The 25,983-nt window shown below is 39.1% G+C and overlaps 1 protein-coding gene across 4 annotated transcripts in view; it reads right to left on the reverse strand.

Moving 5' to 3' along the window:
* Positions 1-2,367: 2,367 nt before the first annotated feature.
* snx19b (sorting nexin 19b) overlaps positions 2,368-25,983 on the reverse strand; it is a 44,524-nt gene continuing 20,908 nt past the window's right edge. For 2 of the 4 annotated variants that reach the window (XM_042414033.1, XM_042414032.1), the window contains exons 12-14: positions 10,986-11,170; positions 10,718-10,805; positions 2,368-6,494 (exon numbers count right to left, since the gene is read on the reverse strand). In XM_042414033.1, the coding sequence (XP_042269967.1) occupies positions 6,371-6,494; positions 10,718-10,805; positions 10,986-11,170 (397 nt within the window). In that variant the 3' untranslated portion in view covers positions 2,368-6,370. Of the gene's footprint in view, positions 6,495-10,717; positions 10,806-10,985; positions 11,171-17,354; positions 18,089-25,983 lie in introns of those variants that run through there. The other 2 variants (XR_006096536.1, XM_042414034.1) reach the window with 2 other exon arrangements.

Genomic DNA, 25,983 nt, shown 5'->3' on the forward strand with positions numbered 1-25,983 from the left:
TAAAGATAATGTTAACTGACTCAGTTTAAAAACACTAGTATCAGCCCTAATAGATATCACTACTTCTCTGTGGGTTACACTTCACTCACAGACCCCCCAACCAGTAAGACGCAGCTCTGTGAATAGCTTTCCAGGAACTGAGGCTCATCCAGCACACAGAGGCTTTTATTGGCACTGTTTCTCTTTTCGGCACTCTGTTCTCTAAACTATGAGGACTCACTAATACTCGCTAATATATAAATCACTGGAGCAGATCACATGAGACAATTCAATCTTAGGTTCCAACAAGCGTATTCCTGTGTTGGGTCTGTGACATATTACAGAGAGGCAGGGTTTCAACATACTGTAGGACTGGCATTTCTGGATATGTACTGAAAAATGAGTGAAGGTTTATTTTAGGTCTTGAGTTTGAGTTTCATAATCATATTAATCATTTATCACAGAAAAATTCTAAATATTTGCTGTTTAAACCTCCTCAATGTGAGGAATTGCTGCTTTACTCTGTTTAATAGCACTGTAAACTGAATATCTTTGGGTTTTGGGCTGTCAGTTGGACAATACAAGCTATTTCACGACATCACTTTGGGCTTTAATGCTGTAATGGGTGTTTTTCTCTGTTTTCTGACATTTTACAGACTTAAGTGATCAATTGACCATGATAATTAAAATCATTGTTAGTTGCCGCCTTAGTTAAATCAAAATACGGAAAACAGACTAAGGGTAAATGCTAACATCAGCATGTTAACAAGCTCACTATGATTATGCTAGCATGTTGAGTTTAGCAGGTATAACCATGCTCACAGGTTGGTTTCGCATGTTAGCATGCTAATATTTGCTAATTAGCACTGAACACAAAGTACAGCTGAGGCTGATGGGAATGTTATGACTTTTGCAGGTGTTTGGTCAATCAAAGTATTAGGACTAAATACAATTTTGACCTGATGATGGCGCTAGATTGAAAGTCAAGAGTTCAAAGTTATTACAAATCTTCTGGTGACCTTGAATGTGTGAACCAAATTCCATAGCAATCTATTCAATAGTTGTCAAGATATCTTAATAAATAACTAAAAAGTCAACCACCAAAGTGGTTAGAATGTACCCTCTGGGGACCCTCTTGAATATCTATTGTAAATTTCATGGCAATCCATCCAATAGTTGTAGGGATATTTCACTCTAAACTACAAATGTCAACCTTGTGGTTGTTTCAGTAGGATTCATCCTCAGGGGACCATGAATCCATTTAACTGTTGAGATATTTCAGTCTGGACCAAAAGTGGAAGACTGACTGACTGACATACATTGCCATTCCAGCATGCTGCTAGCATGGCTAAAAATTGGGTCCTGATTTGTATTAAACTACACTGTCTGTTTGAGCTTGAAAATTCATTCTTGACCTTGGAAAAAGTTGACAAAACATACCCCACCGAAGGTCTACTTGCTTGGCCTGGAACTTTCGACCATATCACATGGTCAGACCTGGATTGTTTTGTCAACTGCTGGTGCCAAGGTCTGGAATGAATGCTTAAGCCAACGTGAAATCCTTAAAGTCGTTTGAATAATGGAAAGCTTCAAAATATAGAGTTCCGCAACAACTGAGCAAACTCCATCTCCTGATGAAGAGAAAAGCTACTAAGTGGATCTTGAATGGAGACTGTTTTGAAATTGAAACTGTCGCAAACGAGGACTGAGGTCCCAGGATTAAAGACTTTGGGAGAGTTTGTCTCATGTATCAGAGGTCAGAGGAGGACAGAAATATTATATTTACCTGAGAGAAATCCAAATGTATTCAATGTGAATTTTCTTGAACACAACTCATCTGTCCATTCATAGTATCAGTGTAGTACTGCAAGATCGGTGCTTAACTAATCCAAAGGGTTGCTTACAGTTTTATCTGTAAATCCAATTTAAGAGGATTTCTCAGCAACGCAAAGCCGCTTTCCAACACCCCCCGACCCCCGCTTTGTTGTGAGAGAATTGGAGCTTAACAGAAACTGTTCCAAGAAGTGCCTCTGATCTTTATTATGGGGTATTTAAAGGTTTTCATCCGCACACTTTTTGTTGTTGTTGGACATGAACCACGAGTCTGCAGGCTACAACAAATTAGTGGGGAGCGCGGAGGGTGTTCAGATCCATAACAAATGCAAAATGTCTATACAAAGAGGTGAAAAGATAATATGGAATGTCTGGATTCAAATCAGTTTGGATATTTGCCTCTAAAGAGGCCATGTACATTTCTGGTGCACCTCCAGACAGTTAAAACATGCCTGTGATAAATTTTAAGTCAGAACCCATGAAGAGCAACTCACCAGCCTCTTGTAAAATGTATCACCTACCTCGAGTCAAGAAAATAATGAGTGTGAACAACAGTTGAAGATTTAATAAGTCATGTTTGGTTACTTTATTGTCTTTTGCAAATACGCTCAGAAACAAACAGCGACTGTTGTAAAGACTGCAACACAATCAGTGCCAGCAAATGGAGAGACAGATTCACAGCATTAATATGCACAATACAACAGCACATGTTCACAGGTCACACTGCAGAGAAACACCAGACACAGAATCTGATAGGAAATAAGACAGGAAGGTGAAAAAGGGGGGCAGGGGTGATAGAAATTGGGATTTAACTTAATAGTAGAGCTGTACAATGTCATATATCACTGTAAAAGACATCAACATATAGCTTTAGTGTCTATGTTGTGTCTGTCTAAAAACTGTTGCTCTTCTAATTAACATTTGGCATAAATATGTAAAGGTCCAAAGACAAACAGCACAGTGCATTTTTTCCATGAAAAATTGAACATCTAACATCTACTACTGACTAAAGCAGATAAGTACAGCAGACAAAACATGGTAAGTTGGTATGTTGTTATAAAGAGAAAAAGATCCAGTATGTTGTGCTGTTCACTCCATATGTTTAGGTGAAACTGTTAATTTTTTAATGGGAGTTTTAGTTTTGTATGCTAACAATTTAATTGTTGTTTAACTTAAAATCACAAAGGTTTCAACCTCAAAAAGCAAGTGCTGTTGCCATGCCAATATGTCACAGAATATGGAAAAGTAAACCCCAGAAAGACACTTCATTTTTTGCGAAAGACCAATTGAAGAAATGCTGAATGAAACTTAATTAAGTGTTGAGTGCCACATACTTAAATCACCCCTCCACCCCTGCTTGCCTACATATAGTTTTTTACCAAGATAAAAACATATTAATGTTAGCTAGAAACCACTCAAAAAATTGTCTGTAAGTGTGAATGTGAGTATGATTGTACTGTATGCATCAGCCCTGTGATAAAACTCATGACTGTCACCCAATGTGACCCTGCGAGTATAGATAATGGATGGATGTGTGATACTTTTGCTACGTTGCGTACCAATCATGAAATAAACATAATCAAACCATGTAAACCAATCGATCTCAATATTTCCATACAATGTTGGCAGAACTGGTAAAGTGAGGTGCTTTAATAACAGGACAAGTTTCTTATAAAAACAGAGTATAGTATGTAGTAATAAATATCGAGTTCTTCTACTTGAACTCTTTTAGCATGTTGTAACTCATTACAACATGAAAAATCTCTTGTTACAACGTGAAAAAGATCTCCATCTTGTTACGACGAGAAAGTGAGCTATTGTTTTTGACACTCAGCCATAGATAAGAGAATAAGTTTGTGCTGTGTAATTTTCAGTTTCACATGGCAACATACATGGAATTACTTCATCAGCATAAGCAAGCAAAAAAAAATCTTCACAACTAATAACCATAGCAGTTCAACATTCAGCACAATTTGACACAATAAAAAGAACATGTGTTAATAGTTTCAGTACAGAGAGCTGTAACTGGGTGCTTATGTTCTACTAAGGCATATACAGTGGCTCCACTGCAGTTGCATCAGTGCAGGTCAGGCAGGTCAAACTTCATCACCTTGTAAGGCAAAATCAAGGAAAAAGCACTTCATAACAGAGGACGGTCCTCTCTGTCAGCACTGGCACAGCTCTCGTTATTTCATGGACGGAATTCAGAAAAAGTAATTGTTCAGTACATCAAGCAAATAAATAAGTTCATAAATACACTGGAATGATTGTGACATTAAGATTTGACTTCTTTTTTTTACCTAACAGATGGAATGTAAAATTTCTCAAAGTCTTAATATATATGGTCGCAAAAGACATAACTGATATTTCATGTATTTTTCAATGGGATAATACTGCATATCTTAATATTAACATAACCCATTTGGAGCTGGCTCCATACTCCAAATATAATTCTCTCTACATTTTATCATAAGAATTTCGGGAGCACAAATGTTACCAGAAAAGGTTGAGACACTCAGATTCACTTTAAATTACATCATCGTCTGGCCAGCTGCTATCAAAGATTAACTAAACAGTATTTAAGACAGTCTGTGTTAAAATATTGGGATTACACATGATGTCTGTGATAAAGATATCGAAAATAATCGGTGTTGTAACATACTTTGTATACATACTTAGGATATTTTCTGGAAACTATGACAGTTTCCTGCTTATTGTCTTTACGTAAGAGGGAAAGAAGCACTGATCATTGTGTAACCACCATAAAGGCAATAAGATGCTAAGGCAGTTTTTTTTTTTTTCAAAGTGCAAAAACCTTCAAAATTATGTATAAAGTGACTGTAAACAGTGTGCTGACATGACTGAAACTCTCTTCACATGGTTTCTATGGTGACTAGAAGATGACAGATGAGTTATTGAACTCCATGAGAGTGGCCTGTTAGCTAACAGGTCCCATTTTCTAACAAGTCACCCTTTGTAAAGTTTTTATAAGTTGTAACTAATAGCTCTATTACTGCTTAATAAAACATGTATTAATGTTTAATAGATCAGTTTAACTTTCTAATAAACCAGAGGGATAATTCACAACCTGGCGACTCAAAAGCTGTTCTTATTAATGATTTATGAATGGTGTATAAAGCCTTAGTAAATTACTTATGTATCAGAAATAAAGCAATTAGTTACAACTTGTAAAACCTTTATAAAAGCTGATGTAGTAAGTGGTAATTTTAACCATATTTTGTGTTCAATTAACAATTACCCGCACAGAACATGACTGTTTCTTCATCAATAGAGGTCTTCATGGGTCCAAACTCTTGGACCTGACCTGTATCATTTGGACCCAGCCCAACTCAGATCTTGGTACCTTGGCGAGTGGAAAGACACACAGCTGCTGAATTTTATAAAAAATCGAAAAGACAGATATCTTAAGTCCTGATCAAATAATGCCAAAACTCTGCAAATGGACAGATGTTGTAATTTAGAAGTAAAAGTAAATGAAAAAATATGTTTCATTGTAATTTCGGGGTACCAACCCTTTAAGCCTGCTGTTTAATTTGCTTATTAACAAAGATCTTCTAGTAACTGATTTGAATTGTGCAGACTCCAGCAGTTCAGTGCTGGACAGTAACTTACATTTGGAAATGTATGGATGGACCTATGCCAGAACCATTCCTACATCCTTCATATAGCTGTTTTTGTGGAGCCCAGTTCTTCTATTATTTAGACATTAACTGTGCAGATAATTCTCTGAGGAGCGTGTTAAAAAAAATGACGTATCTGTGAAGCCAGTAAAATATCTTATGGACAACTCTTCACCACAGTGCACACTATGTATTTTTCCTACACCTGGACACTTCAGGTTGAAAAAAAAAACATTACCAGACACATGTGATCCCTCAGGAAGGCTCAGATTTAGGAAGTATAGCTCACATTATGTCAGAATCACATGTGTGGCTCGATACAGAGCCAGTGGGATATTGAAGAATTGCTCAACAGAGAATAGAAACAGTGATGCTAAATCCCTATAGAGCATCTTGAGATTTAAGTTTTGGGGAAAAAACAAATCCTGCTTCTCCAAATTAGAGGAGCATGTGTGGGTTTTTCTACTTCGAGACAGTGGGGGGGATGAGGGCAGAGTGTGAAGACCATCTGAAGTGAGTTTAGTAAAAGCCGGAGAGTTTAGCCAGCAGGAAGAGGCTGGATGTGGAGATCGGAGGAGGCTTTGCCACATCAGACATGTTCTAAGATCAAACACAAACCAGGTGCTCTCATGTAATCAAAGCTGCTTCAAATGTAGTGTGTGAGTGTGTGTGTGTATACAGGGCACCGTGTTCAAAAGCCTCATATGTCAATACATCAACGCTAAATTAGAGACAGGCCTGAGTGACCTCAGGATTTGAAAGCGGGGACAGAGAATATTCAGCCACACCAGCAACATTCACATGCACTCTCATGGCAGAACATTAGTAGAACAGGAGCAGCCTCGCTGTTGCACTGATTTGCAGCGATTCATCAGTGCTGAATGACCAGTTAGGATGGTGGGTTCATAGGTGTTCCCTCATGCCAGCAGCTTCTCTGGGTTCTTGGAGAGGCTCTGCAGCAGGCTCCTCTGGAAGTCCTGCTCAGGTAGTTCAGGAACCAGGAACTCCAGCAAAAGGTCACATATGCAGTAGACCAGGTGTCTAAGGAAAGACAGGAGCAGCAGTCAGAAACTTTACGGCTATTTTACCTCACATGGTTAATAACTACGGGAAGATGCAAAGAGTAGAAGTATTACTGGCTTGACGTCGAAGAGCAGTGGCTTTGTGGAATACAGCAGGTGACTTAAGCAAGGTTTTAATCCAAATGTAGCGCAAATTTTAACCAAATTTCTGGAAAATCTGCAAAAGTGTTTCCAGTCAAACCTCAAACAGTGTCAGACAGTCTGTGTTCATTGAACTTTGTTGCATTATTTGCTTTTATCCATAAACCAACTTTTCTGCCTCAGCAAAGTATTAATTTTTTTTTCGAGAAATCCAGAGATTTTTTGAATTTTTTGTGTTTCCACTCAGTTTTTTTTTTCCAGATGCAGATAAAAACAGGTGGATGGAAAACCACCCACCTGCACAAAGAAGGGGAAATAAGTCCTCATTCTCATTCACTATTCTTAGAGTTATGACTCAGTCTCCAAAGTCCATCACAGATATCCGGTGCTTAAAAATCTCTGAAAAAAAGATGCTTCTTCAGATCTTCCCACAGAATCATCATCTTTAGCTGGGCTTTTTCAGCTGTCTGTGCCCATAGTACAAACAGGAACTGCAGCAGCTAAAGCAGCATGAAATCATGGTGCAAATGTCAAACTGTAAATGAATATAGGCTGAAATTTTCGGCTTAAGGTAAAGCTCACAGCTACTACTATACTTACATTCATATGCAGCTTTTATAGAATTTTATATTGCATAAAACCTTTTTTGTGACTGTTCCCTATCCCATCTCCAGGAGCAACTTGCAGTAAAATTTAATAATGAAATATGCTTTTTCCAAATCCAGGAGGAGATCAGGTAAAACTGGTTTAAAGTGTGGCATGGTCTGCATACAGTCAGAACACAGGCTGTTCTCCCACTGGAAGAACATTCAGTGCGTCATGATAACATCACTATTGGCACGTTTTCATTGTTAGCAAGAAAGTGAGAGAGATAAAACGGCTCTTCGCTGGATGAAGAGAGGGCAACAGTCATTTGTTAACAACGGTGGTAAACAGCTGCACTAAGATGATGAAGAAAAGCACCATGCAAATGTACCACAGAACTGAACAATAAACTACTGAGAAAGCAGAGCAGTGTGGTTTGAAAGGGTGGGGGGAAAGCTCAGAGTCTCAGATTGAGAAAATGTGCAATGAGTGAAAATTTGGACTAAATAAAGCTTGGATGCATCCACCTTTGTCTGATTATCTAACCATGTGAATCCATGTGTGTAAAATTCTTCTTACCCAACATTATTTAGAAAGGCACACACCTGTCTTATTTAAGTACAAGCGCGGAAATACAGATTTTGATCACCAGCTAACATTTCCCATGAGTACAGTAGGCTCCGTCATTGTGAAATAGAAAACGTTTGAAAGTAGTGACACTCACAAAGATTCATGATCAAAACTAATGCTCCAACTATGACTTGTTTCTGCATCTATAAACCTTTTAAGGCCTCTTCAGCTGTTGTTTAGTCAACTGTCTCTTTGTTTAGGGAAGAAATTAGTCCACAGTGGATGATTCCAGGTAAGTCTCTCGGTGTCTCTGTGCAAGTCAGCATGTACACTCCCTGGCCACTTTATTAAAGACACCTGCTTGTTAATTCAAACCAGCAACCACCAAACAGTGATTTGTGTGACTGTTTTCCAGTATTAGAATGGATATGACAATCTAAGTGTATTTAAGCATACTGTCGTTGTTGCAAGACGTGGCAGCTCAAGGTTCACAGAAACAGATGTTCCCTGAGATTTCTGTGCATTATTATGTAGTTTTCAGAGAATGGCGTGATAAACAAAACAAGACCAGGGGCCAGATGCATAAAACTCTGTATAGATTCATGACTAATACTGTGTGTACGCGCAAAGCCAGAAATATGCACACACATTCTTTTCCTCGGATTTATACAGTCATGCATACGCATGGTTCTTTTTTATAAATCTCAGTCATTGAGGAACTGGGCGCACGTGCTCGAGCCTCATTTCCATTCCCACAATAAGCCATAAATGGATGGAGACACGCCCTGAACCAGCCGTTTCATATCAACATGCTGTCTGCTCCACCAGTCTGTACAGCTGTCAATGAAACAAACAGTAAAGAAGAAGTGCCGTTTCACTGATTGTGTTACACCAGTGACGTTCTCCAACAGCCAGAACAGCTGTCATTATGCGCAACCATTACGCACAGCTGTGCGGCTCTTTATAGCGTTCATATCATTAATTCATCACAAGGTCTGTAAACCATCGTCGGCAGTGATCTCAGAAATGTAATCAATGGTAAGTTTGTAGCGCTCATATCTAAACCAACTTTACAAGGTGTGTCTCTACTAACTCCTATATGAGTGTTGACTCCTATGTAAAATAAAGAATGATAAAATTAATCACACAGTAATAGTCAATGTTATGTTTATAAATGTGTCTTTGGCATTTTAAAAATCTGTGTAAACGCAAAATTTATTTAAACTTGAAAATCATTGAGGGGGAAACCCTTATTTACAATGACGTTGAGCAAGAAAGAAGACAATCAATTAAAACAAACATATTAATACAATTAATAAATAAACTAACAACAAAATCAATTAAAACAGGTACAAACAGAAGTTCAAAGGTTTGATATTGTGGATTTAAAATGACCAAGAGTGAATTCATTTCTAAAGTGCTTTGTAGTGTGTTCCAGGTTGATGGCGCAAAAAAGCCAAAAGCAGTTCTTCCAAGCTCTGTATGAACATGAGGGACATGGAGCATGAGTCATTAGTCCTGGTGTAATGTGGTTCAGTGGACTAAACTAGCATGGAAGTAATATAAGTAAGCAGCTTTCCAATAAGGGCCTTGTAAATAAACAAATACATGTGCAAATCCCACCTCTGAGAAAGAGAGGACCACCCAACCTTTTTGTACAGGATGCAATGATGAATGTTATAAGCATCGCCAATAATGAACTTGAGTGCAGAATGGTAGACAGCATCAAGGGGCTTTAAAGTCGCAGCCGAAGGATGCCTGTAAATAAAAAGTTGCCTCACCAAGGATTTTTCTACAATGCAACGGGAAGCAGAATTTATTCCGAAAGAAAAGCCATTCTTTTGCCTTAGTTTGTTCACCAAATTTAATACATGATTTGATGAAATTTGATACACTCTCAGATCACTGTAGAAAACATGTGTACGCCTGGTCTGAAGAATGTGCGAGGTGCACACATTCTGTTAACTAATACCAGTTTATGTGTGGGAAATGGCATGTGCATGGTTTTTGTGATGCATCTGGCCCCAGGAGTGTAACATGCTAATGGTTGTGAGGCTGTTCTTAGGCACAACAGTGTGCCTGCTAAACATCAGCATGTTAACATGTTAACATGCTGATGTTTAGCGGGTATAATGTTTACCATGTTCACATTTTAGTTAAGCATGTGAGCATGCTAACATTTCCTAGCTAGCTAAAAACAAAGTACATGTGAGACTGGTGGGAGGGTCATTAGTTTTGCAGGTATTTGCTCCCAAAATTTTAATGATACATTGTTCCGACCTTCAAGGTCCTAGATAGGTCGAAACGTTGCATCATTACGTTGTTTGGAGTTGGCAATATTCAGTGTGCAGACTACCTTGTCTTTTCCTCTGTATGCTGCTTTTGTCCTGCATCGAACTGGGGTTAGTATTTTTTTTTTTCACACTGTCCACCTTTACATTCTTGAAGCTAAACTTTAAAGTAGTCAGGTTGTTCTTAAAGGTGCAGTGTGTAAAATTTGGTGGCATCTAGCAGAACGGACTTGGCAGAACTGGAATATAATATTCATAAGTATTTCAATTAGTATATATTCACCTGAAAATGAGAAGTGTTGTGTTTTTGTTAGCTTAGAATGAGCCCTTTATATCTACAGAGGGAATGTGTCCTCTTCCACAGACCCCAACATGTTGCACCACCATGTTTCTACAGTAGCCCAGAACGGATAAACTAAACACTTGCTCTAGAGAGGGCCTTTTTCATGAGTTTTGCTCCCACTGTAGGTTCTCCCACACACTTGGAAGGGGAGGAGAAAGGGAGGGTCATTCAGACGGTTGCAATCTGCAACTTTGCTGCTAGATGCCACTAAATTCTACACACTGCTCCTTTAAGGTAAAAATGGTTATACCAGGTACTTAGTAGGTATATTAATAAAGTAGACACAGAGTGTACAGAATAGTGTATATTCACCTGTTAATGTAGGGGTCTTGAAGGGAGTCCAATGCAGTCTGCCAGCTGAGTTTGTACTTGTCTGAGCCCAGCATGTCCGAGATCAGATCTGGGAACACATAGGCAAATCAGTTGCTCAGTTCATGTACGGTGTGTGACCAGTTGTTTGATGAGTGTATGCCCTGGTACCTATAAAGGTGCTGCTAATAATTGTAGTCTGTGCTGTGTTTGCTGGTGTCCTTACATAGAATATACTTACAGTAGTGTTACTGCATGTGTATGTGTATACCTGGCAGTAGTCTCATCAGACAATGTAAGGCTTGCTGCTTGGTGCTTTCCTTCTGCTGCTGGCTACGTTCAAGTCGAGGGGCAGTGGGCAGAGCTCCACCCGGCCACACAGCCTCCTGGATGACCTGCAGGTACACCACCCAGTACCTGGTACATGTCAGGTTGGCTACACTCACATCAAGCCACCTGCAATTTAAAAACACACAGCAAGTTAGCAAAGGGGTTTAGTGTATGGGGGATAGTTGGGGGGCGGGGGATGCCAATGTTATTCAGGTTTTAAGCAGTGGTGAACCGTGACTATTGGAGCTGGGCCTTCAGCTCAGCCAAAAAATCCCCCCCCCCCCCATGATTTTAACCTTGGCTGTCTTCTCTATACTCACTGTAAACAAGTCACAAAAAACACAGAGATAATTTAGGCTACAAAATGTACACCATACAAAGATAACAACTGGAAATATAAAACTGGCTACCAAGAAAATATATTATTCTTGTCAACGGATATCAAAATAGCCTTGGACTCTCTCAGGCCCAGTGGCAGGATGAAGTAACTGAGGGGTGTTAAAAATTGAGAGGGGGCAATTTCTTTTATAAAAAAAAATTCATTGATTTAACCATGCAATAGCCTCAGAAAGGCTAAATAACAACGGCATAAGGTTACTGTTTAAAAATCATAGAATATATTTATTAATCATAGCAATCACAAAAATGACTAAAACTCAGCAGGATGGGTTGCGTTGAACCAGCTGTTTGCTTCTTGCAGCTCTCTCTCTCTCTCAAATAAACAAAACTACAAACACTGCACTACTATTTGCAAATAGGTTTCTAGGTGACTGGCTGACAGGACACTAATCCTTGCTTAGCATGATGCTAACCAACTATTAATACAATGGGAAATCACACAGAAAAATCGCAAAGCTAGTAGAGTTTGTGCTACACTATTTAACTTAAAACAATTACCAGATGTGTACAAAAAAAAGTCTTTAAGATGTAACAGGAGCATTTCCAAACAACAACATGACAAGAGAGCCTTGAAACACAACTACAGCAAGATAGCTCTGGCCTTCTGGAAGGCCTAGGTGGGTGATTTTCAGTACCACCCATTATAAATCAAAATGTGATTGGTTAATTAACCTGTCACTTTCTAAACAAACACATGCGGCTATGGTGACTATGGCCTCCTGTCCTCACCAATGAGTGAGTTAGCTAACCTTTTCTTGGCCTAGAGACAACAAAAAAAAATCTGATTGGATAACTTTATTTTTGGTTTATGGTTTAACGACAGTAATCCTTTCATTTCTGAAGCAAAATTGATTGAGAAATCAGGCTAAAATTAGAATTAGAAGAGAATAATTACTAATTGAAAGCAACTAAATATAACATTTGAAATTCTGATATGTTTTGCCTTCTCTGAAGACCTAGAAGGCCCTAAGGGTTCCCCTCTGGTTTTAATATATATGTCATTTCTACCACCACTGTAATTTGTAGTATTTTTGTAATTTTGGTGGGCTGAAACACTCACTACATAAAGCAGTATCTCGTGTCAGGGTAGAATGACCTTGGCAACAGTTGGTTAACCTCTTGACATGAAGGTCCCACAATACAGTCATTAAGTTCAATGTGTTGTGACCTTGTCATCATGCTTGACCTGCCCACCACTGAATGATCCTGTCCTCAGACCATCCAATCCTTTTAAATATAACCCCATGCCTCACTGCATTCCCACACGGATTTGAAACTCAAAGTGCTGCAGAGGAGTCTGGCCTGGCACAGTCTCACACTGGAAGTGATCTCAAACTGAGCCCATTTCCCTGAAGCCTTCCACATAACTGCTGGATTTAAGGTCTTGTGATGAGTAAATTCAATAGGCTCTGTGTAGCTGGGGGACTTTGACCCTTTCGTTCTGACCTGACCTTTCTCACACCAAGATTTACCATTTGAGGGGTGGAAACACAGCTACTCGCCATCCAGACTGGATGAGGAGTTATTTCAACGTGGAACTTTTGTCTCCTCCTTCTGGCAGTTAGAGTAATTACAAACACACTGTCAACACGAGCTTACATCATAGGCTCCTCTGTAGCCTACTCTGTTGCTAATGTTTCGGCTGTAAAACGGTGGATAAATTGCTGCGAACGTCACACAACCCCCACAAAATGACTCATTTCACTAGTAGAATTGAATCATGCTTTATGACACCCATCCAGCTGGACCCACCCAGCCAGCGGTTCCTCACAGCTACGAAAACGTCGGAGCTACTTTACAAATAGGCATTATTTGGATAAACTGACCAAATGTTGGGAATCTAAATGGTTACTTTCTCACCTGAAAAAAAATATTAAATCTTAAGTTCCATACTAACAGTTCTACAGTGAATATTACAAAAGCTTTTAGCTATACCCAGTATGCCCTGTGGTCCGACGAAGATACCCGAGGGCCGAGCACCCATCGGGATGGGTCAGGATGCCGAACATGATGTAATTTCCCCAGCAATCTAGGGGGAAACCAATCATTGCAGGTTGACGTAAAACACATCACTACTGGTGCACCAGCATGGGAATGTCATACCAGACACCAGATTTAAAAACTCTGTATGCTGTAAAATACAGAGAGATTTATCTGGTGGTGATAGGCTTGTGTGAAGTCATTTGGCAAGGGCTTGAATGTGATGGATGTTCATTTATATGTAAAAGTTCTGCACTCTGGCTTTAAAGCACAAAGTAAAAGCTAAAAACATCATCTTGATGTTACTATCAAGTTGGTAAAAGTCTAAATGACAACAAAGTAGATTCAATCAAGGTGTTTACAGCCTTGAATAACGTGATTTAAGATACTGTAAGAGTTTTTTTCCCAGGACTTGCAGACACCCTAATAATGTTTAACACCTTGCAGATGCTGTTATGCAACATTGTTCAAAATCTCAGAGCTATGTTAAAAAGAAACAGGGACCTCCCTCTGGGCCTGATGTTCTGCTTCTTTTGCTCACTTCATGTGGCCCCTAATGAAGTTATTTCATTAGCTTATTCTGGCCAGTTACCACACTGCTGAGTTGCACTCAGAGAAGCTATGGATGGATGCTTGAGCCAGCTGTAATTCTTGGATTCCACTATTTTACATGCTTTTATTCTTTGGTATTTCACAACAGTGCAGGAGAGGCCAAAAAATTGGTGCTGATGGTATTTTCTATTTTTCAAGTTGTACCACTGCAGAGGAAAAATAGGCAAACTTTAGTTCATACATAAGTTCCAGTCGAGATGCCAAACTTTCCAAAGATACCAAATTCTCAGGCTGAATTTGAAATGATGTTTATGAGAGTATGCACAATAACTTTAAAATAAGAGCTAAAATGAAAATTAATCAGTTACTATTTTGATGACTGATTCTCAAATGTCTGCTTCTCAGCAGACATTTTGACTTGTCACAGTAGGAAAAGCACAGGTGTTACTAATAACAAAAAGAAGAATCAAATAATCAAGAAAAAAATTGGTTATGTAATAAAAATAAAACCTTGTATAACCATATAAAACTTTAAAGCTACTTAAAAGTCAAACTGAAATTTAAATGAATTCACTCAAGAAATCAGTACATTATATTTTTGTTTTTTGTTTGTGTACGTATTTGGTCAAAATTGTAATTACCAAAAAGAAGAAACTTAAATTGCCTTTTTTTTCAGCAGTGTTAGCATTCCCTACATTAGGTTTCTCCAGTGTGTCTGAATTTTTGGTTCAGACAATTTCAGCACAGTGATTTCATTGGTGCAATATTGGTCCTTCCACATGTTATATCTTATATGTTAAAGACCTAACTTAAAATGCTAACGGTACATAACCAAAACTATTTGAACTTCTGGAAAAGGGGGAACAAAAACGTCTTTTATCAACATTCGTGGTCTCCACAGTATGACGTTCTCAAGTCAGTCGTGCACCATGGTAGTTGACAGCTCGTCTCCTATCAGCTCTGACATGTCAGTCAACTGCTACCATGGGAATTGCCCACTTCAGGCTCAAGACTTAGACACTGTCTCCACATGTGTCCAAAAATGTTTTCTCCTTTTTCAAAAAATAAAAAAAATATGCAAAACAGTTTCATTGTTCATATAGTTTATACTTCCTTACTAAAGTAAGAAGAATTAAAATTTCAGTTTGACTTTAAGGGCACATTTCAGGGCAAAATTGAGTTTGAAAAGTTGAGTTTTCCCTTTTTCAAAAGGTAATCAAATATTAAAACATTAGGTTAATATGAAAGTAAATTATACACCCACACATGTACAAATAGAGATAATGTTGTAAATTGTCCTTATCACTGAAGTCTGGCCTCATCCCCAGAAACAGAGTGTATTTTGGTCAAGAGTGGTTACAGCTCAGCATTGGACAATGGTGTTTACCTCTTCACCAGCTCATACCAGTCTGGGACAAGTTCACTGAATCAGGTTGAGTTGTGAGTTGTCACTGCAAACAGGAACATATGGACACTAAGCGCTAAAGTTACTGACAGCCGGACACAATAGCAAGGTGAAGCACTGTGACATTATTAGGACTGATTTACAGTATGTCAGAGATTCCACAGTCACTTTAGTGCAACAACTGTAAATCTTTAAAACAATAAAATCTACTAATGGTCACTGGATAATGCAGGAGGAAAATATTGATCATTCTTTCAAAGACTTGTCATGCTTCAATGATTGCCACATATTAATTCCTGTAATGGCAGGCAAGTGATACAAGATATACTTGCATGGTATCCTGGAACAAACCAAATGTAGAGAGGAACGTCCGAAAAGTTGTACACAAATATATGGGCATATATTTGAAGGCATTTTCCTTCATAGTTTTCTCAAGTGCACTGGTTGTCTTGTTGCCATGATAACAGAAAAGGTTGAATGTTCAACAACTCTAAACAGTGGTCATCTCCTAACCCATGTCAGTACAACCAATCTGCCACCAGTCAAGGCTGATGAGCTGCCACTGTGTCTAAAATGAAGACAATGGAGGCAGAAGCAGTCACAACCTACTGTTGTATACGCAGTCAATAGGAGCTGCACCTTAAAAAAGGTTCAAGTTTCAATGTCGAAACAGTTGTTACGTTTTCTGTGGAAATCAATGGGCTACACGTCATAGATACATCCTCTTTGAACCAAATAACATTTACTCAAGGTCCAATTACTTGCTTGTCACATAGATTTCTGAGAGGAAAACAAGAACATGATACTATAAGTGGGTTTCCATCCACCTATTTTTATACCCATTGTAAAATTTGTGAAAATCAGAGCGGAAATGCTAAAAATTCAAAAAAATCTTGAAATATAGATGAAAACACAAGATTTGTATGGGGAGTTGAGGCGACTGTAACACTCCTCAAATTAATACACGAAACAAACAGAAATGCCATATTTCCGTTATGTTTTCTACATCGTTTGAGGTTTGACTGGAGCTATTGTAATAAAATAATCTTGTGCCCTCTTTTTCTACAATGGTTTAATGGCACACAACTGGACAATTAGTGTGATCAGCAGCTTATCTCGACCTACTATTCTCATAACAGTAGTCAATAGAAACACACATTGATATGTATTTTCTTCAGGAGATTTTCTGGAAATTTGGTTAAAATTCAAGCTACATTTAGATGAGAAACTAGCTTATAATCTAGCGCTAAGATGTGACTTTTACTAAATGGTTTTACTGTTCATTCTGCTGGTGGCTAGTGACACAGAATAACGACACACTTCATCTGCTTCATAAATGAGTATTACTGAGACATTTACCACTAGTGCAAACATTAGAAATGACACAAAAGCAAAATGATCCTGTACCTGTGATGATTAATGAGCTACAGCTGTGAACACAGTGAGTAAACAAACTAAGATGTCCAGTTGAGGGTTGTATGAACACATTGAAAAATGCCTCCCAGATAGAAAACTCAGACTGCATAGATGCATACATGCATAGAAACAGAAGAAGAAGAAGATTTGTTCAATTTCAACAATAAACGCATTCTGTTACTCTGTCCAGCTGGAGTGAGTGGGGTATTCACATTATAGTTTGCACTGTGATTTCTACTGACACTGTAAAAATATAAACAATATCACTTATACCATATCCCAGCTGGAAAATGACCTTGCCTAATTGACAATTAGACTGGAAAAAGTGACAGAGTCAGAGGAGTCAGGCTGGGTCGCTGTGTGAGCAAAGAGAAGGGAAGCCTATGTAATTTGGCCAAGTGAGTGAGACAATGAATGGACTGTCTCTAAGTTGGCAGAAGATGTTGAAGGTTGATGAACGGCTGCCTCTCAGACTCCAGCACACTGGCCGTTAATGAATGCGTGCTGGCTCGGGTTATGTTAGCATTTCTTATTTGTCAGAAAGAAAGATAACACGTCTGCTGGCTATGAGATTGCTTAATTTTAATGTTGCCACTTCAGTTCAGTTTGACATGTCTCAGTAACAACATGGCGCAACACAGTTACAGCTCAGTGTGACAACAGTACAACACTATGACTTTGAATCACTTCACAAACATGGTTATAATATCACATACAAAAACAAATTAGATTAGGGTGCGAATTTTATGATGGATTATGTCATGACAACATCAAAGTGTAGCTGCACTGCCCATTATGTTGGTGGAGGCCAGGTTATGATAGAAATGAACTAGTTTGTATGAGGTGTTGTCCGACCGCAAGAGAAGACAAAAATGTTTATAGCTGTTCAAAATTGCCACTCTTGGAAAACGATGGAGTGATAATTGTTTAAAAACACCAATAATGATGCACACTTTCAACCTTTCTCCCCTGGAAAGCATTCATGGTGTTGTACTCCCTTGTTCACATGAAAACTGACAGAAATAGTTATATAACAAATGAAGCAAGAGAGCTAGTTCAAACTCTGGCTCCTTTCTCATCTCTGGACAACTGGCCAAACACAGTGTGAAGTGGATGTGAATGTCAAATTTGTAAAATTACAGAAAAGGTCGGACACAGCCCCCTTAATTCTGACATCAGAAAGGTGTGGTGGAAGGTTTCCAAAGGTATGCAATCATCTGACAAGCACCTCTGATGTTGTTGTTCATCAGTTGGTCTGCTGTCCATTATTTTCCCATGTCAATCAACACCACCTTTGAGACACACACATGTTGCACATCTTCAAAATCACAGAAATGGTATTCTCTAGAAAAAAACTCCACTATCCTTACAGCCTGTTTTTGCCAGACCAGCTCCCTCTCCCTCTCTGCAGAGATAAAGAATGTATCAGCACCAGTGCCTTCTGTTGATTACTGAAGTTTATCTGTATTTCTTGTTTGTTTTTAGTTGTTTGTCTTCCTGTTAATCACTTATCTTGTATTTATTTAAAAAAAGAAATGAAGAAATGCTTTGACATGAAGTCAAAAGATTATTTTAACCTAGTATGAGGACAAATTCACTCTGTAAGTTTTTACTAAAAAGACTAACTGTGGAAGACATCCACTTCATCTGACTAACTCAGATGGCTGAATCCTCATATTATCTTCAGATAAACTTTTGAATACATTTTTGCTTGAAGAATTTTTGAATTGATGAAGTTTTCTTATATCACTCATGCCACTATAGATCCAAAAATGTTTTTGTACGATTGGTTCTTGCCTAATATTTTGTGAATTCACTTGAAGAAAATGCTGAAATGAAGAAAAGCTGCTGTCCAGTGAGCAATCTGCTTGACCACTGCTTATTTACCATAAATCTGCAGAATTCTTAATAGCTCATTTCTCTATTATATTTTGCAAGAAATACTGAAAATGAATGAGTGAAAATGAGTCAGACTGGTACAAACACAGAGTGATATAACTTGTGGCTGGACAATAGAAAAGTACCTCCCTGTTTCCCCTCAAACTATGTACACTGGAGCTTCAGAGCGAACCTTATGCTCAGACTCATGCACACAGACAACAACAGTTACTCAGACAGGATTTGGAGACGAGAACAGCAAATAAACACAGTATGGCTGGTCTGCGCAAGTGTATCACCATTCACTTAGACAAGTCTGTCTGTTATCTTAAATTACCTCCATATGTTTTAGCTGCAGGCAGGGTCTCATGAGTACAATACACTCCTGCCAGTAAAAAAAACTCTTTTTAGAGCTAAACACGTCAAAACATGAGACTATAAACAGGATAAACACATACAAGTACCACTGAATTTAATCTTCTAACAATGTTGCTACCATGTTCTGATTTCGCAAATGTTGGCGCTGAAGCACATGTGTAGTTGCTGAAAACATGTATCTCTGGAAAAAGCAAACTTTTCCAAAACTTTACACAACTCCAACAATAAAACTGAGATTCTGCGAATTTGTAGGGCAATTAGTTTTGTTGCAAATTAGTTTACGACTGTATCTACTATTAAAAATGCCTTCTGTATTAACTCATGCAATGAATTTTCACTTTGTGGAGGCAAATATGTACAGAGATTTTTGTTGGGATTGAAGCAACCAACAGCTACTGACCATTTTACACTGTTGTACAACAGACCTACTCGACTGTGACCTCAGTCCTGAGGTGAGCAGTTAACTGTGACAGCTGTGAATTGTTCTGTTTACCCGGTTCCCATTAAGAGTTCCATTGTCAGTAAAAGGTCTTACATCAGAGACCTGTCTGAGAGGACAACAGCAGGAGAACACAGACATCATGAAAACAGTTTACATCCCCACAGATGAGATAATTTATCTGTAGGCTGTGAACAATAAGGAAGAATCACCGGTCATGATGTGGACAGGGTAGTGAAGTCATCTGGAGATGAGCTTTGTACGAGACCATGACCAAAGAATTCCAGGGTAAAAGGACACCACTGAGTTTCTTAATATGAACACACCACGACGCCTCTTGAGAGCAGAAGCTGTGGTAGTAGTGAATAAGAGCAGGGCTAAAATGAGAAGTGTCTGGGTCTAATGGAAAGGTTAATTTTGTCCTGTGGAGCTTTTATCTTCATGGATACCTTGAGTCTTTAGGGCACTCAAGCAAGTTATACTTGAAGGTACCCTGTGGAGTTTGTGATCAGTATGGAGCAATGTTTTATGAGCAGATCCCCATTTTGTTTATACACCAATCATTTCACAGACAAGCATGCAGGTGACACAAGACACATTCCTGCCAATGTTTTCACGCTATTTCTCACTATTCACCTGATTAAGAGTTGGTAGTGGTAGTGTACCAAGAAAAGTATTGAATATTGAGTACTGAAAATATTTTAAAAATCAGCCTGGTAAATGAGGAAGGAAATGCATTCAAAACATTTGTTAGACCTCAATGATACACACAGTCCATTTTGGTTGGAAAACAGAACATAAACATGCCTGTTTATTTATAAGAAAACTCAACAGGGTACCTTTAATAATGAGTACCTTTGTGATATAACTAGTCACAATTAGTTACAAAACCATTTGGATGGGATTAATATTCCAGAGGCGTGAGAAAGACACATTTGCCATGCTTCTAATTGTTTCAGCGCAGCAATACTAGCAGCAATTTGGCAGAATTTGATCTAGTCCAAAATTAAAAGATGTGGTTAGTATAAAGGACATTTGGCAGAAAAATGAAGAAGAAAAAACACCAGAAATTTGGCACCATTATTAATACTGTGCTACTGGGAGAATATGAGACACATATGCAACCTGAAAATGATTAAAATCACTGAACCGCACACACATTATTAAAATAATCCAATCTACTTTTCATAAATAATGTCCAGTCTGAATCACTGCGAACTGATAACTCCCAAGAGGCCCAATCAAGGAGGAAAAAGACTGAGTGCATATCCTGAAATGACTGAGCACTACAAAAACAACGATTAATTCCATATTATTGTATGTATTATTGTAACACATTGTCTTTTTTCCTCTAATTGCCTTGATACATATTTCCAATGTCAATGATAAGCTGTAAAATTCTAGTAGATTATGTTGTTTCTTTTTTAGAGAAACTCTGTTGCAGTAAAAATAAAACCAGCACCAGGTGCTCACCAAAACCAGCTCTGTTCAGATCAGAAGTTAAAATTAGAGGTCAGTCAGTATGATGAAGTGTTAATTGTCCAGCCTTAACAGCCAGCCCTTACTCAGAACATTCATAGCCTCCAAAATTACATCTGTTACACTACATCTGTTTATACACAACATATACTATTTGTGGATATAGTAGCATGATGGTGTTTACAGTGTTAAATAAATCTAATTCTCTGGTGCAACATGTTTCCCACACTGCTAATTTTAGTATTTTGACCCTGTCTACACTGGATCTGTTTCAGCCATGTTTTTCAGTCTGTTTCATATTCTTCAAACACAGCGGGTTTCAATTTTAATCAATACCAAAGAAAAATGGAAAATATTATTTTGCCGACTCCTCCCGTGTTTTGCCTATTTCTCGTCTTAAGGAGGCACATTTCCACTGTTATTGCCGTTGTAACGTCACAATGTTGTGCATTGTGGAGTTTTCCCTTAAGCAAAGTCTGTAGCGTTGCAGACTTAGGAGTATGTGATGGAACGGATTTGCTTCTATTTTTATCAATACATCTGTCTACACATGCGACATATTGGCTTACGCTATATGCATTTAAGCACAACCTGAAGCACTGAAGTTTTTATGCTTCAAGTCTTCTCTCTTCCGTTTTATGCACATGACTACAGTTGTGTGTTGGGCTCTGAGCACTGCCAAAACAAGGATGACCTACACTAAATACTGTGCCAGAACGCATCCTGTATAGACACTGAAGGACTGAAGCTGCTGCTCTGCTAACATGCTGCTTTCACTATGCAACCTGTGTTGACACAGTGTTACAGCATTAGTGAGGTGCCAACGCAGTAATACTGCACTGTACAGAAAGATTAGTACAGAAAGATCTATTCCAACCAGACTCCTGTGGAGTCAGTTGTGAGTACCACAGATGTCAGCAGTAAGCACAGTTGTTTTCATCTGTCTGTGTGATGTGTCTGATCTCAGTGAGGCTTACACCTCAGTCCAACTCTGTGACTCAGGACCCATCACATCACCACCTCCATTCAGGCCATGGTGCCATCTTACAGCCGTCTGCCTGCTGTCTAAGGTCAGATCTGTTTCTATGTGTATGTTTGAGTGAGTGCACATACATGCCAGGCCTGGTTTTATTGGGATTGTCGTGGCGCCTCATTCCCCATGGCCGGTCAAAACACAGACATGTGACGTTCGAGCCCTGACCCAGAAAATATTCACATGTGGCTCAGAGAGGTTTACATTAACACTGTCTTGGTTCAGTACATGTCGCATCAATACACAAACTGACACACTAGCCAAGTTAGGTCAGTGCATGCAAATACCAACACACACACACACACATACAGGTCAAGGTCTCTGCCTATGAATAACATCCATCGAACTTAGTCTTTTCTGTCAGCACCATTGCAGTCTTAAGGTAGTCACCAAAAAGATTACTTTTCCCTTTGGCGCATGCAACCACACACACACACACACACACACACACACACAGAGAGCAGAGTACTTTCAACCAATTAGGTCTGACAAATGCCAAGTAATTCTATATGAGAGATTGTGGTCTGGTAGTCTTAGCCTGTACAGCATTATTGCTACTATGAAAACCACCAGAGTTGTTTTCCAGCTCCACTCTGTCAGAGAAATATTTTTCAAGCTGGGAAAATGAAAAGAAGAGCGCCCAGGCAATGTTCTGCCCTCTGCCTGCAGGCTTAATGTGGCTTAAATTAAACAAAGCATGTAGTGTAACTGTATTAAAGTCACATTGATTCACAAAGTGTGGATCACCTCAAGAAAAGTTTGCAAAATACAAGTTTGTCACCAGTCTGGTCTATCAACATGCAATGCCCCACAACTAACTGATGTTTGTACCCTCTTTCCTCACAAAAAAAATCCACAAAAAAAGAGTATAGAGCCTTACATAAAGATACATTTACAGTATATTAAGAGGAGTAGATGGTTGTAGCTATGGGTGAAAAAGACACTGCTCACATGAGAGAGAACAGGAACCTAGACAGCTATTCTGTCTGGTAGTGATTACTCCAACTCCTCTGTTTGGCCTGCCAGGAAAGAGACGTTTACAGTGCAGGTGACATGCTATAATCCTAAGAGGAAAATCCCCTTGAGTATTGCCCTTGACTTTCCAAAGATACACAAGCATCAGATGTAGAGAGAAGGCATTGCCAACCCAATATAAGCTGAGGGGAAGGTCCTAGAGAGAGTAGGGGACAGAACAAAGCCTTCTGCCCACTCATTTCACTCCTACAGACTGAGTGCAAACTCTCTTTCTCTCTTTTGATCCGTACATCTTGAGCAAACTGCCCAACTGGCCAAGGGTTATAATGCCAGCTGAATGATAATTAGTGGGGTGACTGATTATAATAGTGTATCATAGAGAAAAGGCTTTTAAAGTTACATTTTATAGTCAAACTGAAATTTGAATTGGTCTCACTTTATATGTAAGGAAACCATTATACTGTATATCTTACAAAAATTGATAGAAGCCATTTTCCCCTTTTTTCAACAATACTGTTAGTATCAACCATTAGTGATTTAACCCATCTCTTTACAGCATTCAGCATTTGGATTTTTTATGCTGTTAAGTTTGTATTCTATTCAAAACATGGAAACTAGCAAGCTAGGGCAACTAGTTTTCACTTAGAAGGGAAAATTTAAAAGTGGACGCTAGTTAGCTTAGCTTGCTAACATTAGCACTAGATGTTATTTTTCACTCATGTTATTTCAACGCCTGCCGAGTCGGTGGTGGCTCTGGCATACTCTGTGTTAATGCATACTCTGCATTATAAAAAGGAGACAGTCTAGCTAGCAATAGTTGTCTCTTTTTCATGGGTCCATTTGTGATGATAGCAAACTCTGTACGTTACTCTGTAAACTAAGTACTGTACAAAAAGCGAGGGCCATGAGGCTTTTGTGTCTTTTTTTCAACATCAGCCTCCAGCTTCTTTAGCACAGTTTATTCTCTAATTTTTTATTGCACGCTTCTTGTACTTGGCCTCAGTTAGCACCCTCTGTCTTTTGAATCCTCTGGAAGACACACTTAAACCTTAATGATGAGAGTTGTGAGACAATGGCCAGTTACATCACAAGGGTCTGAATCTGCAGTTAACTGAACAACTATTGGGCTCAATTTCAACAACCGACCAAACACAATCAAAGACGATCACAATAAAAGGGAGATGCTTAGACTACTTGGAAGGATATCTAAAATCAGTGACGCAAGAGAATCCAAATATGCATAAAACATCAGTTGAGCAGGCCAACAACTGTGTATGTGTTGGACTCCAGTGGGATTTATTTTAGTTGCCATTTATGGTAAACACAGACAAGTATAACCAGGTCCCGTTTGAGCTAAAATAAGCCTGCAGTGAGTTTTCGACAGACAAGATGTCATTGCACAAGTATGTCTCTGGAGAGAGAAGACGAACCATTACTTTGGAGGCACATCTCAGGCCCCAGGCTCAGGTGAGCAGTGAAAACAGACACCAGAGATGTGAAGAGGCCAAAGGGTCACTGCATGACTTCATCGAGCTACTGTCCTTATTTAAGCCACAGTGTTTATCGCTTATTGAGTTCATTTTACAAACATCCCAATGGCGTTTCAGCATGCTGAACTTGTCCTCAATCTAACTTTATCAAGAGTGTGGTCAATTATGAGCCATATTATCTTTCATGTCCTGCCAGGGAGGATTTTGGTGTCACTACAACTCACTAATGCTAAATAAGGAATGCATGGATGCAGAGGTTGGCAAGCTTTAGCTGATGATACACTGGGGTTGGAGGGAAAAGTGTGTTTCATAACCTTCGCCAGAACTGACCATGGTATTTGACCTATAATGTCCCCTTGAGATGAGGTCTGCAGGAATAGGAAAGCAACTGCTGACTACGATTAGCCTCTAATAGAAGACAATATTTATAGTTCAGAAAGGTTTGTAGATGTAAAAAGGGAATAACGCCTCAAGCAAACGTGACAGTGACATGACACGGGGCAAACTTCCAACTGAAACACAGGGTGAGATATAAACCACTCAGACAGCTTGATCCCGCTATGAGGAGTGTGTCTGGATTTGTCTCATCTCAGGAACAGCCTGTCCAGGGATGTCACACCTCCTCCACTCTACCGAGGCTGATAGATCGCCTGCACCATTATGTAACAAGCATCTTTTCCATCCAACACTCCCTCCTCTTCTTCCCACCAATATCAAATCTATCACGTATGAACCACCCGTCTGACCACCAACACACTCAGCCTGGGAGTGAATTCCTGCTGATAGAAGGACTGGGAACTTCCAAGTGGGGTCTTCTGTTTACCTCATGCCTGGCCCCAGGACCCATATGTCAAGGCACAGCACCAGAACAGAAAAACAGCAGAGGACTCTGATATCTCCTTCTTACTGTGAAAACAACCAAAAAATCCTCCCCGTTTGAGGAGGGATCTCTGTTTTAGGGCCAATCATTTAGAGGAGAACAACTCCTGGATTCCCCCACATTGCCGTCACAGAGGATCGTTTGATTTTGGCGCAGTAAGAAGGCATGGGGCCTAATGTTGTGTTAAGACATGACAAAATATGAACTCTGACACTTGTAAAGTCAGGAAGAAGAGCCAAATTAAACACTATGTCCGAAAGAATAAATTCTAGGAAGAACAGCTATTAACGAAGACAGTGGAGTTCTTGCCAAATTAAAAATAGACTTGTCTTCAGAACCAGACGCATATGGCTATTCTCTCAGTACTGCTAATATCTCAAACTAAGTATCTGGTAATGCATATTTATATATGTAGTAATTATAGACCAGGGTGCATGAAGCAATTCATTTGAACAAGTCTTTTCTCTCTCTTGGGGATATGGCAAGCCTGCAGCAGACTACCAGGCAAATAACACACCAAAGCACAGAGCCAGATAGAGTCCAAAGTTGTGCCTGAACTCTACTGTTGCTTCTGTGGCCTTTGCAAGGATGAAACACAGACTAGAAGGGTGTTCCAATAGTAACAAAAGTGAACC

This window comes from Thunnus maccoyii, chromosome 6 (assembly GCF_910596095.1).
Source record: "Thunnus maccoyii chromosome 6, fThuMac1.1, whole genome shotgun sequence".
Taxonomy (NCBI): Eukaryota; Metazoa; Chordata; class Actinopteri; order Scombriformes; family Scombridae; genus Thunnus; species Thunnus maccoyii.